Source organism: Callospermophilus lateralis, chromosome 10 (genome assembly GCF_048772815.1).
Source record: "Callospermophilus lateralis isolate mCalLat2 chromosome 10, mCalLat2.hap1, whole genome shotgun sequence".
Taxonomy (NCBI): domain Eukaryota; kingdom Metazoa; phylum Chordata; class Mammalia; order Rodentia; family Sciuridae; genus Callospermophilus; species Callospermophilus lateralis.
The window spans coordinates 124,967,650-124,981,237 of record NC_135314.1 but is presented as its reverse complement, the minus strand read 5'-3'; the positions used below and the strand labels follow the sequence as shown (position 1 = coordinate 124,981,237).

Below are 13,588 nucleotides of genomic sequence, written 5' to 3'. Positions count from 1 at the left end.
GTCTGTTGTCCCCACTGTAGGCTTAGTGAGCACTTAGAAAGTCTCCCCCAAATATCTTTCCAGTCTCCCTGGGTTTGGTCTAAACCTCCATCACCTCTTCCTGGATGGCTACAGTGACCTTTAGTTGTCTCTTCCATATGCTCAAACTGTCCTCTAGCCTGGGCTCTACTTCGCTTCTCTGATATCTTTTAAAAACTCAATTCTAGCTAGATGTGGAGGTGCACAACCCATAATCCCAGCAAATCAGGAGGCTGAGGCAGGAGGATTGCAAGTTCCAGGCCAGTGTCAGCAATTTAGAGAGGCCCTAAGCAACTTAGGGAGAGTCTGTCTCAAAATAAAAAAATAAAAAAGCACTGGGGATGTGGCTCAGTGGTTAAGTACCCCTGGGCTCAATTCCTAGTATCCAAATAAATAAATAAGTAAATAAAAACTCAGTTCTGATCACTTGTATTGTTCAGCCTTAAACTTCGTCAGTGACACTTCTAATTACACTCAGGTTGAAATCCAAAATTCTCTAACAATCCACCTTCCCCTCCGTCTTATTTCTGCTGCTTCCAGTCTTTTATGACTTTTCTGGTCCTATAGACTTCATTCCTCAATGGTATCAGGTTGCTTTTCCCTACCTCAGGACCTTTGCCCTTGTGTGTGCCTGGGCTTGACACTTAGCTCTCAGAAGACACATACTTCTCCAGCCTCCATCCATCCCCTCCCGGCTTCCCTGACATGCTGCATGTCAGGTGCATCCCCTTTCTTGGCAATCCATAATTTTCCCTGATAGCCATTAGTCCAATTGTAGTTATTTAGTTATTTTCATAATCATTTACTAATTTGTGCTCCTCTCACTAGATTATAAGCTGCATATTGCTGTATCCCCAGTGGCTAATGGAGTGCTTGGTATAAAACTGGTATTTAGTCAATATTTTTTTTTTTTTCATTGATGAATGAGTGAGGCATAACTCACTGTAAAGCAAGGAGACTGATTCCAAGTATCATAAACAATGATGTTTGTCTCTCCCTGCTGGGAATACCACCCCGCCCTCATCTCCATTAACCAAAAATCTTCTCTTTCAAAATCTTAGGCCCCCATCCTAATTGCTACCTGCTCTTGAAAGCATTTGTCCCTCCTCTCGCCCACTCTGATGGCTTATGTCTCCAATCCTTGCAGTACCCGCTGACAGGGGAAGAATGATGGAGAGAAATTAATGGGAGGCTCCATCGTGGCTTTTCCCCAAACAACAGGGAGCTATTTTCCTTTTCTCTCAATTTCTTTCTACTCTTTCCCTTTGAATATAAAGCTCTATTCCCTCTAATTTGCTTTGATCGCTCCCTTGGGAGCTGTCAGGGAATCAATTAGATCTGTAGAATTTTACAACTCGAGGTCACCCAGTATGATTCCTCATTTTACAGATGAGAAAACTGAGGCCTAGAGAGGTTAATGTTTAAAACAATTACCTCTGATGGGTCTTCTAATACTAATCAGTGTCATTTTCTAAGATAAATGTGCTCAATATCCCAGCTCCATGAGAGTGGAAATCCTCATTCTGTTTACTGAAAGACCTATTGTCAGCCATGGTCTCTGTGCTAAGGTGATCCTGTGCCTGGGCTTCAGGTCCTGATCCCATAGCAGAGCTGCATTAGTCTTGGGTGGGACAAAGACTCCAGTTGTGTCTAGCCCCCATCCTCAATGGGGCCATATGCCTCACCTGTGCATTAACAGAGTGACCCACTTTTATATTAAGACCCCCCTGGAAAAATGGATCATGAGACCTGCCAGGTTTAAACAATTGCAGAAAAATGAGAGAAAGACATCCTTCCCTTAATTGTCATGTAATGTTACCTGGGAAAAAAATTTCAGAGTGACCCTAGAAAGGGAGGGAGGTCTGCAAACTGAAAACTTAATCTGAAACACTGTCAGCAACTTCTTCTCCCTAATATATTTGCTTTCTGCCTTCAAAAACCAAGCAAGCAGAATGTAACTTTAACAAACACACGTTGTAATAGAACATAATGTAGTCTTCAAGAGAGAAGAAAAAGCGGTTTCTCTACATCAAGAGAATCAATAAGAAATTAAGCAAAGTCCAGGTGAGATTTGACAATGGGAATTTATACTCTGCACGAACTGTACAGTGGGGCTGACTCTCTCTCTCTCTCTGCTGGTGGCCCTGTCACTGAGCCTGGGAACAGGCATGTCCACGTGCATGAACCACACCCACTCAGGGGTTGTGATAGGATGCAGGCTGTTGATGATGTGCTGCAGTCCTTGGGGCCTCGCTGACCCCTGGGGGAGATGCCCCGGCCCCTGAGCACACACGTTCTTACAGTGGGGCCCTAGTGAAGGAGGAGCCCGGAGCAGGCACCAAGGTAGGGATTCCAGTCCTGCCTGGGGAATGTGAACTGGTAACTGGGAGGTTTTCCAATCCTGAAAGGCATTCCACGGAGAAGGTGCTCCGTGAGAACACACTGAGAGGTGTGACACACTTGTGGGTTTGGAAAGTGAAAGTCTGGTTTTCTAGAAGGAAAGTGGAGCAGGGAGAAGTGCTGGGAGATCACAAAGGTATCAAGTGATAAGTGGGGTGCTGGGTGTTCATTATGGAGGACATGAGACTTTGTCTAGGGCAGTGAATCGGGATGGCCTTTTTGTCCCCAAACTGGCACAAGGATCTGGAAGGAGCTGATTGAGAACTTTGGGCGACTGTGGAGGAAACTGGCACTTGGGAGGGGCTGGGGACCAGCAGGGTTGTGGGCTAGACTGCAGCTCGGTTGCCTAGGTCTGGCCACGAGGGAGGTCATTTTATAGTCCTGGATGTGCAAGGTCATCCCATTGGTCCCCCGTCACATTTTGCTTGGTTTTTCTGATGCCCTGGCACAGTTGGAAGAACAGTCTTGCCTCCATCCTCCTGCCTTTATAGGGGCCTTAACCCCTTGTGAGAAGCTATTGCAGAGTATTTCCCATGCACACATACATAACTGGCTTTTAGCTGCTAACGGACAATTCCAATTTATACATTTAAACTTCACACCATGAACAATAATCAGCACAATATTTAAAGAAATGGATAGGTTCTGGTTACCTTGATCACAGTTGCCAAATAGTCAAGGATCCTAACCCACCCACTTTTTACTTTAGTAAGTTTAATTTATTTTTCCTCTCCCTTATTTATTTTAGGCAGACAGAATAGGACTTTAACTTTATTCCTGAGAGTAGACTCAGTTCTTGAGATCAGAGCCCTGAGAGCTTCCAGATATGGGCAGGATAGCTATTTCCTCCACCTCTTTGCTTATAACACAAGGAAGAAAGAATAACCCAGAAGCTCTTTTCGGACACCTGCCTTTGTAATAATTTTCCCACTGCCTGTTGAAATAATTTTCTAGAAGTTCTTAGGCCATCAAGAAGGTACTTCTGTCTAGGTCCTTAGCTCTATACCTCTGCTTTCAGCTATGTGACCATGGAAAATTGCATGATATTTTTTTTTCACCCATAAATTAGAGATAATAGTACCTAGTTGTTGGGACTATTGAGAGACATTATCTAATAAATGTGTTCTTCCAATCCAATCTACATGGCTGTTAAAGAAGGGGGCTGTCTTTTTCAATGAGAATCATGGTTGTCTCTCTCTTAGAAAGAAACTTACTCCCCGAATAACACTCTCCAACATTCTTGCTTTTCAAACGTTTGCTTGAAATTTGCACATAATGAGGCTTAATTGGTTTCACTGTGGATCTCTCTTAGCAATCTCCACAGTGTTTTATAGTCTAGCTCTTTCAAAGAGATTCAGGTTATAAAACAAAAAAGTTTATGAGGATCTGAGTTTGTTGAGTAACTCTGGCAAGCTTTATATCCATGTGCCTTTCAGGGATATAAAGGAGATTCACCACAATAGAGAAATCAGTTCCAGAGGTGGGGATTTCCAACGACAGGTGTCATGTCATTGGACCACTATTCCATAGAGGCTGTGGAAGTGAGAAAGAAAGTTCCTTCCATCACTCAGAGCTGACAGCCGCAGGTTTTCCCCAGTGGATGTCATAAGCCATAGTCACAGTATGAGAGTTATAGTTTAGATGAGAAAATGCTTTCTAGAATGAAATCTGTTATATCTTGGTATGGGAGGCAAAGAACTATGACATCTCATAAAGAGGTGTCTAAGGGGCTGGGATTGTGGCTCAGTGGTAGAGCGCTCGCCTAGCATGGGCAGGGCCTGGGTTCGATCCTCAGCACCCCATAGAAATAAAGGTATTGTGTTGTGTCCATCTACACCTAAAAAAATAAATATTTACAAAAAAGAGGTGTCTAAAATGAAGCAGGGGTTGGATATGTTCATTTCCCGAGTCCAGCAGTGGGACTGGTGAGCTCGTAAGGCCCTCCCAGCCCCAGGATTCTCCTGTGTTCTGTCTTGGTTTGCCGTCTCATTCTCTATTTTCTGTTTTCTTGCATGTGTGTGCCTATGGACTCCTTGGTACAGTGGGAAGAAGTCAGCGGCTATGATGAAAACCTGAACACCATCCGCACCTACCAGGTGTGCAATGTCTTCGAGCCCAACCAGAACAACTGGCTGCTCACCACCTTCATCAACCGACGGGGGGCCCATCGCATCTACACAGAGATGCGCTTCACGGTGAGAGACTGTAGCAGCCTCCCCAATGTCCCGGGCTCCTGCAAGGAGACCTTCAACTTGTACTATTATGAGACTGACTCTGTCATTGCCACCAAGAAGTCAGCCTTCTGGTCAGAAGCTCCCTACCTCAAAGTAGACACCATTGCTGCAGATGAGAGCTTCTCCCAGGTGGACTTTGGGGGAAGGTTGATGAAGGTCAACACAGAAGTCAGGAGCTTTGGTCCTCTCACTCGGAATGGTTTTTACCTCGCTTTCCAGGATTACGGAGCCTGTATGTCTCTCCTTTCTGTCCGCGTCTTCTTCAAAAAGTGTCCCAGCATCGTTCAAAACTTTGCAGTGTTCCCAGAAACCATGACCGGAGCGGAGAGCACATCTCTGGTGATTGCTCGGGGCACGTGCATCCCCAACGCAGAGGAAGTGGACGTGCCCATCAAACTCTACTGCAATGGGGATGGGGAATGGATGGTGCCCATTGGGCGCTGCACCTGCAAACCTGGCTATGAGCCCGAGAACAGCGTGGCCTGCAAGGGTAAGCCCTGGGGCCCTTGGAGGCCTCTGTTTCCTTGGGGATGGGCCAAGTTGTAAGATTTCCCTATTCTAACTCTGGATCATCCAGGAACAGGAAGTGACTAATGGCTTATTATCATACTCTGAAGAACCTCAATCTCTAATGCTAAACCTAACAATTTTCCAGTGGTTTCATTGTTTCTAGATTGTCTGTATTCAGGCTGGGAGAGAGAGATACAGACAATTCTGAAGAGTGGAAAATAATTTAATAATCACTCATTTATGTTTAATTGGGGAACACACTCCTATTCTCCCTCTCTTTCTCTCTCTCTCCCTCCCTCTCCGTCGCCCACACCCTCCCCCTCCCTCCCTCTTTTTCTCTCACCACCTGCACCCACACATACATTCACACACCCCTCTGCATCCTGCATCCAGCCCCATGCTGTGGGGCATGGAGTATTTGGGTTGTCATGGACAATTCGTTCAAGGGTAATTGAGGAGTGACTGAATTTGGAAAATATTTTAGTTCATTTCGGTCCAGCTCCCACAGCATTGAACTTGGTACTGAACCCATGTAGCTCATTAACTCAAAGCCCTTTGGCTTGGCTGTCTTTCTCCTGGGGCTCAACGCCAGGCCCTGGAAGGAGATGAAGCTATTGGAATTGGGAGTAGGAGTGTATCGTGTGTGGCATTACCTTTTGCTTCTGAATGACACAGTGATGCCAACTTTGTAGTCTGGGAGAGTCAGGACATCCTGTGCTCACACGTGTGCTCCTCAGCTCTAGAGAGCCCATGACCACATGTGGCAAGACATAGGCTGAACTGATGCAAGGCTCAGTCTCCCTGGGAGAATGGAAGGGTCTGGAGGCCCTACGGCTCATGTCTTACTTAAGTCACAGAAGTTTAACATGGGGAAAATCCAGGGCTGGGAAAAAGACTTCTTTTCATTATGAAATTTTGCTTGTGACCCTCAGAGCTTCTGGATGTTTTTAAGAGGAAGTCTTTCCACACCCTACTCCTAATAGGTCACTAGGATTGACCCCAGTCAATGGCCCCTTCCTCTCATCATGAGCCTCCTGACACTTGTCCTCTGTTGTCACCACCACCTTGCCTGAACATCTCGCAGCTTGTGACTTCTTCCTCCCCTTTACCTTCCTCCTCCAACACCTGTCCGTCAAGTGCCCAGCACCAGGCTGCTAATGCCCATCAGCACTGCGATCCTATGGACTCAGCTAATTGCCTGGGCTGGGGCCTCACACAGCCTTTCTGAGGCCTGCTGAGAGTGCAGAGCTGTGCCTTTTTGTCTTTATTGGATTTTTTTGGTTCTGGTACCCGTGATGGATGGTGTGGAAACAGAGGGAAGAGAGTGCAGGTCCAGTGATGAATCACCGCAGACAGTTTTAAAACCAGCCGACCTGGTCCCACAGTGCTCCTCTTTGTCCCTTACGTTGGGGGTGGGGTGGGGGGGCACCCTCTTTGGCATTCTTTAGGGTCTGAGTGGGGACCAAGGCACCAGACTGAGTTCTTAAAGGCACAGGTGCAGCCCGGCATGCTTGTGACAGTGCACGGGTGATTTCTCTGGGCTTCAAAAGGCTGCCACCCTGCACTTGCTGGCTGGGGCCCTCTCATTTTTCTCATTATTTCCTGAGCAGAACGGCAGGAACCGGAGCAGGCATTGATTGGTTCTGATTTAATTGGGACTCTGGGAACAAGCGTTCATTTCTTTGGGCTAATTGGAACGTTACTCTTTTGGGGGGGGGGTTCTGCTGTCCATACTGCTTGTCAGTCACCTCCTGTGGCTGTCCTGGGAGGGCCCGTGGGGACAAATATGTAAATCTAAGTTGTTTCTTTCCATTCTTCACAGCCCCAACTCTCTCTTGGGTTTTGGTGGCTGTGGGTAATCTGGAGCTAGGGTGAGCTGGCTTGACTTTGCACCATCTACTTATTGCAAACTCACTGGAGGGTAGAAGGAATGGGGAGCCCAGGGAACTCTCACTTTACCATTTCAGAGACATTGACAACATTTTGGTGGCATGTGAGAATAGAGAGTGGCAAGTCAGGTGGCATCATGATTCTGGCCCTGCAGCCCGGATGAGCTCAGTGCCCCGGGAGAGGAGAAAAGCCTTGTCCTCCTGTCTCAAGAACTTGACCCTGCAATCCCTGGATTCTTGCCCTTTGACTTGGGTATCTGGACCCTGATGACTAAATTAGACCTCTCTGCTCGGTACTCATAGAAGATTGCTCTAGGGAGATGAAGGGACCCTGGAGCGGACAGAGATGGCAATCTTGAGAGGATTCTGCACCCTTTGGTGGGGGTCAGACAGTGCATGTGGAGGGCCTTGTGACTGGTCTCTGTGCTGTTTTCAAAAGAAGATTCTCCAGCCATTTTGTGTGCTCATGCTGGGCTGCCAGGTGGCACAGGAGCCCTTCAAGATCATTCTGGAGTGGCCCTCTAGAACCCAATCCTCAGGAGGCCAGGAGCAGGGAGAAAGGTAGATGCCAGAGACCTGCAGGTGAAAACTGGTACATGTCCAACAACTTCTCTCTCCCATTACAGCCTGAGGATTGATGTTCCCTGGACCTGGCTGGGTGAAGCCTGGGTAGTTCTGTGATCCACACGGTTGTGTGATACATTTTCTTCTCTGGGTATTTGCATCTGGGACTTCGCACATGTCAAAAATCTACAGAACAGATACTTTTTGTTTCTGGTTATGTGTTATTTGCTGGGAGGACAGACTATCACAATGGGCAAGGAACCATATTCTCTGGCTTTCACTTTCCATCTGCTAAACCCATGAATCTGTCAAATTCATGGTGACCAGTCGCTGGGTTGTGCAGAGGTACCTAGAGACCAATTAGGCAGCCCAGCCAGCGAAGAGCAATCCTGGCCTGGAGCTGCTCCTGTCGCTGGGAGGGAGGATGTGAGAAGAGGGGTGGGAGGGTGAGCAGAGAGGGGGTAGGAGGTCTGGGGGAGATTTGGTGCATTAGCATGTGGTTCCCACACTTCCTAGAGGGCTCTGCCGCCTAAAGCCTGTTTCTGAGTTGCTCTTTCAGAACCCATCAGGCAGAATCACATGGTCCTGTTGACCCCACCAGCGACTCTGACCTTATCATGTGTCTCTTCTCTTTGTCTCTATGAAATTGTTAATCACTAGGAAATTGGCTCATTTACCTCCAACTTCAAGTACTGTGCAATGGTTTAGCGAGTTAATGAGAAAGCCCAGCTTTCTCCTTATCTCTAACCACGTCCCTGCCCTGCAGAGGTTGGTAACCAAATCAATCCTCTGTGTGGGTCCCTGCAGCCTAGCTCTTCTGTGCCAGGCAGGCCAAGGATTGGTGCTCAGCAAGCCTTCTCTGTGCTGTGGAGCTTAATATATTGCAACAGCTGAGGTCGTGCTGTGAAAGGTTGGTGGGGCTGGACTGACAGTGGTTGGAGGGAACCTGCAGACTCCTTAATGCCTGCTAGAAATTTGGGGCTGCACAGTCCCATCTGGGTGTCCTGCAGATCCTCCCTGGAGCAGTGTATGTGTGGGGCTGGATATGTTTACTCCTGAGTGCTCCCTCAAGGCCTGGCCTTCCCTTCCAGGATACTGTCCCTGGAGCTTCCTCTTAAATCATGATGGGGACTCAGAAAATGACAATGTGCATAATAATCTTCTCTCCTACTCTGTTTTGCCTCTGCCCCCATCCTTCTCCTAGTCTGGCTTTGGCTCACCACTGCAGAGAACACCCAATGACCCATGGGGTCCAGAGAATAATTTTAACCTGAGTAGAGGCTGGGTACTGTGGAAAGACCAGGCAGGGCGACCCCAAGAGTAGGCCAGAGTATAGGATTGGTACTGATAGGAAGCTCAAGAGGAGTTTGGGGATAGGAGAAAGGGAGGGCTAAAGGTGGGAGTGGGTGTCCAGGAGTTACAGAAAGGAGCCGCTTTCCATGTAGCTGGCCATCACCAGCCTGGTCACTTGTTACCGGAATCCCTACGAGTGCTACTGCTCTCCTCAGGGGCATGATCCGATCTGCGGGACCCTCATTTCTTGCAAGTCAGAGCTGGAGCTTAGAATACATGTCTCATAATTGGGGGTCCATGTGGCTTTTTGGGGTAGGTCACAGGTCAGCTATGACCATTCCAACCCTGGACATTGGCAGGGCCTTCACATTTCCTGCAGAAGAGTCCCTCAGTGCATCTGTTTGTCTTGCTTCCCTGAGGCTCCTGCCCTCCCGGCCATCTGCTGCAGCTGTGAGTTCAGGCTGTCCACCCCACCAGCGCGGCCTTGGAAAGTGCCTCTCCCTACCCCACACTCTCCCAGGAGGTCTCCTTTCCTTCCAAGGTTGCTTCTTGGCTCCTCCCTCCTCTTCAAGTTGGGGACTTTTTTCTTGGTAATTTTCCACCTCCTTGTAAATTCCTTCATGCCCGGAAACCCAAGGGACATTTTGAACCTTTCAACAGTTTCGGTGCCTTTGTCAACTTGAGCAACTGAGATGAGCCACTGTATAAACCTGGGGGAGTTGAGACCAAAAAAAAAAAAAAAAAAAAAAAAAAAAAATCTGCAGGATTCTAAGGTAGAGAAAAATTGTGTCTAATTTAGCTTCTTTTGGCAAAAGAAGTTTCCTGGGCCTATTTCCATCTTCCTTAGGGTTGATGAGTCCAGATGTGGGACCCCCTGCCTCATTATCCCGAAGAGATAGTGCTAGAAGAGAAGGTGGGGGCCTGTGTGTGTGTGTGTGTGTGTGTGTGTGCATGTGCATGCACATGCCTGATCAGGCCACCATGCTGCCACCATCAAGGGCACCGAGCAGCCCTACTGCTCTCTCGCTTGGCTGGTGAGTGAGAGAAAGTCCACAGCCCAGACAGCCTCCCCTCAAACCCTAGGGAGGCCAGTTCTGCTCAGGGACAGGGGAGGCCAGGGTCATTAACACTGCAGCCCTGTAAGATGAGCTTCATAATAGGATTTCCCAATAGGTTTCATAATTTAGAAACTCTCAGGGTCTCCTCTGCTCCCTGCAGTGGCCCAGCCGGCATCCTCCAGAGAGGAATCAGATGTAATTGGCTGGATGTAATGGGCTGTGACACTGGCATAAGCACATAGCAAATGGTGCTGGAAGGATGCCCCTCTGCAGCATGGACGCCAGCATGCTGAGCTCTGAAGGTGGCAGAGGATGACAGGGCGGTTGAGGGGTGGGGTAGATCCTCTTATGTTCTGCACTGCACCTTCTGTCTTTGAAAGACCCATATCCCATTGGTGCTGACCAAGCAATTGTGATTCTCCCAGGTCAGTGCTAGAGCTACTGAGAATCATGTGACAATGTTCTATGTGCAAGAGTGCTCCTGGGTGGAAGTCCACCTTTTGCCTCAATCTTGGTCATCCATGACATAATAAACACGTACTACGGTGTGGGTAGTGGAAACACCACTGGCTCAGGGCTTTGGCAGGGACCCAATCTGCCATTTACTTTCCCATCATCTGCCCATGAAATTCTAAGGAGTCCGTGTTGTGGTTTGGATATGAGGTGTTCTCCGAAAAGCTCATAGCTTAAGCAATGCAGGAATGTTCAGAGGGGAACAGATCAGATTATGAGAGCTGTAACCACATCAGTGGATTAATCCATTGATGGAGTGACGGTTGGACTACTGAGTGGTAACTGTAGAAAGGTGGGGCATGCCTGGAGGTGGGGCCTTAGACTATATCTTATCCATGGCTCCTCTCTCTCTCTCCTTCTCTCTCCCTCTCTCTCTCTCTCTGCTTCCCAGAAGCTGTGATCTGACAGCTTTGCTCCATCACTCCCTTCTGCCAGGATGCTTTGCTTCAGCGCAGGCCCACGGTGATGGAGTTAACCAAAATAAACATTTCCTCCTCTCAGTTATTCTTGTCAGATAGTTTGGTCACAGCGAGGAAAAATTGACTAACAATCCGAAACTGCCCAAGTATGAGGGGTGGAGATCTATTCTGACCTTCTCATTTGACAACAGAGAGGGGCTGGCGTTTCTCGGCACCAGTGTAGAACGCCATAGCTAGTTAATGTCACAGCTGAGATTAGAACTCAGGTCTGGAGAGGCCACTCTCTGTCTCTGCTTCTGAGACTGAATCTTGTTGAAATCAACCATCCTGAAAAATATTATATGTGTTTTCAGGAATTTTAAAATTCTTTCAGCTGTGCTTTCGTGAATATTCTTTTGTGTCTGGGTTGTCCCTTGTTTTTCTTGGGGTCCCCACGGCTCCCTGGAACCATGAGCTTTGCTTTCATATTCCTTTCCTGTGCATCTGCACAGGACTCCATGTTGGCTCTCACCCTCTTCTTAGCTCTGTCTGGGATCAGCACATTCTTTCCAGAGAGCTCTGAATGTTAACTGCTTACAAGCCATCTAGGTAGTGCACAGCATATGAAGGGTGACCCCAGCGCAGGCTTTGTGTAATAAAAAAGGGCTCAGGAAAGGTAAGTGGGGCCTGGGTGTGTCTCTAATCCATACCGAGGACTCCTGTCATGGGTCGTGGAGGGCTACATTCTAACTCAGTCAGGTCTGTAGCCAGACTTATTACCTTAGTCTGTTTGTGCTGCTAAAACAGAATATTACTGACTGAGCAATTTATAACGGGTGGAAAATGACTTCTCACAGTTCTGGAGGCTGCAAATCCAAGATCAAGTCTTAGGCAGGTTTAGCTGTGCAATGAGGGCTGCATCCTCTGGAGGTGAGGAACACTGCGTCATCCCTTGCCAGAATAGCAAGTTCTCTGCATACCTTCTTTTATAAGGGTCTCCAGGGGCTGGCAGTGTAGCTTTGTGGTAGAGCAAGCACTTAGCATGCATGAGGCCTTGGATTCAATCCCCAGCACCCCCCAAATTATAAATTAGATATAAGGGCCTTGATTCCATTTGAAAGGTAAGAGACCTCATGGCCTGATCACCTCTTTAAGGGTTTACCTCTTAATACTATTCCTTGGTTGCACCTGAACTTCAGAAGATACACATTCAAACCATAGCACTCACCCTGTGCTTCTGTCCCCATCTCCCTGTGGAACTGAGCAATCCTTTACGATGGAACATAAGCATACACGTTGGTACAAACTTGCTCATGTGGAGGGGGAATGACTAATTTTCAGCCTGAAGCACGGAGACAAAAAAATCATCTTGAATCCAAATTGTACTGAGACTTTGGGATCTGGCCCCAGGGAGCTCTGGTAGTCTGAGATCTGTTTTCCCTGCCTTTGACCATTGTCAACTGTGTTGACAGAGCTCCAATTCCCCTGGGTCTCAGGTCTTCCTTAATGCAGAGGGTTGAAGAAGACTAAAAAGAATCATGCTAGAAGTATTGCAAATGAAGAAGGAATGTCTCTTAAACACTGAAGACTAACAGGGCAAGCCTCACTTTGCCAACAGGGCTTTGACAGAGGCATTGAGAGAGAGAGAGAGAGAGAGAGAGAGAGAGAGAGAGAGAGAGAGAGGGGAAAACTTGGCCTTTCCCTGGGGAAAGGACTTTGAAATCCCATCTGTACTCTCCTTGCTAAGAGCTTTGAGTGCCTGTTACCTGGTAAGGCAGTTGGATCTCCAACTTTATTTTAAGAGACAGTTAATGATGCAGGTCAGACAGTTCTTTGGAAGATGTGGTTTAACACAGAAAACCATCCCAGGATCTGATTGGGTTGGTGAAGAAGGCACTGACTACGAGGTACCTCCTGAAATCACAGGACAGAAATTCAGGGCCAAGAACAGAGCAGGGAGGAAGAGCATGAGAAGAAGATTGACATGAAACAGGGATGAGAGGTGGGAGGGAAAGGGAGAGACAAGGGAAATTGCATGGAAATGGAAGGAGACCCTCATTGTTATACAAAATTACATACAAGAGGAAGTGAGGGGAAAGGGGGAAAAAAAACAAGGGGGAGAAATGAATTACAGTAGATGGGGTAGAGAGAGAAGATGGGAGGGGAGGGGAGGGAAGGGGGGATAGTAGAGGATAGGAAAGGCAGCAGAACACATCAGACACTAGTATGGCAATATGTAAAACAGTGGATGTGTAACCGATGTGATTCTGCAATCTGTATACAAATGGGAGTTCATAGCCCACTTGAATCAAATGTATGAAATATGATATGTCAAGAACTATGTAATGTTTTGAACAACCAATAATAAAAATTAAAATAAAAAAGAAATTCAGGGCCAAGCCCAACCTTTACTAATGAGAAGAAAGGGCTGGACAAGGACCCAAGCCTTTGGTTTCTGGCTTATCCTTCCTGCAACACATGCCCTCCCAGTCAGGATGAGGTCACTTGATCTTAGGCTATGGTCCTTGGGACATGTTTGGTCATTGTCTTGTAGCCTCAGCAGTTCTGCACTCCTTATTCTTCATTCCACTTGTGCTCCACTCTTGAGGTCAAGTGGGTTGGGTGATCCCCAAAGTCATTTTTTCTTCAAGTGCCTACTGGGCACCTAGGGGCACTGGGCCCTTACACTTTCATCCTCAGATTCAGCCATT

At 47.5% G+C, this 13,588-nt stretch overlaps 1 protein-coding gene across 1 annotated transcript in view; it reads left to right on the top strand.

Annotated features, from left to right (window-relative positions):
- Positions 1–13,588, top strand: part of Ephb1 (EPH receptor B1) — a 280,914-nt gene that overhangs the window by 18,566 nt on the left and 248,760 nt on the right. The window contains exon 2 of the mRNA XM_076867077.2: positions 4,461–5,142. Coding sequence (XP_076723192.2) covers positions 4,461–5,142 — 682 coding nt within the window. The remainder of the gene's footprint in view (positions 1–4,460; positions 5,143–13,588) is intronic.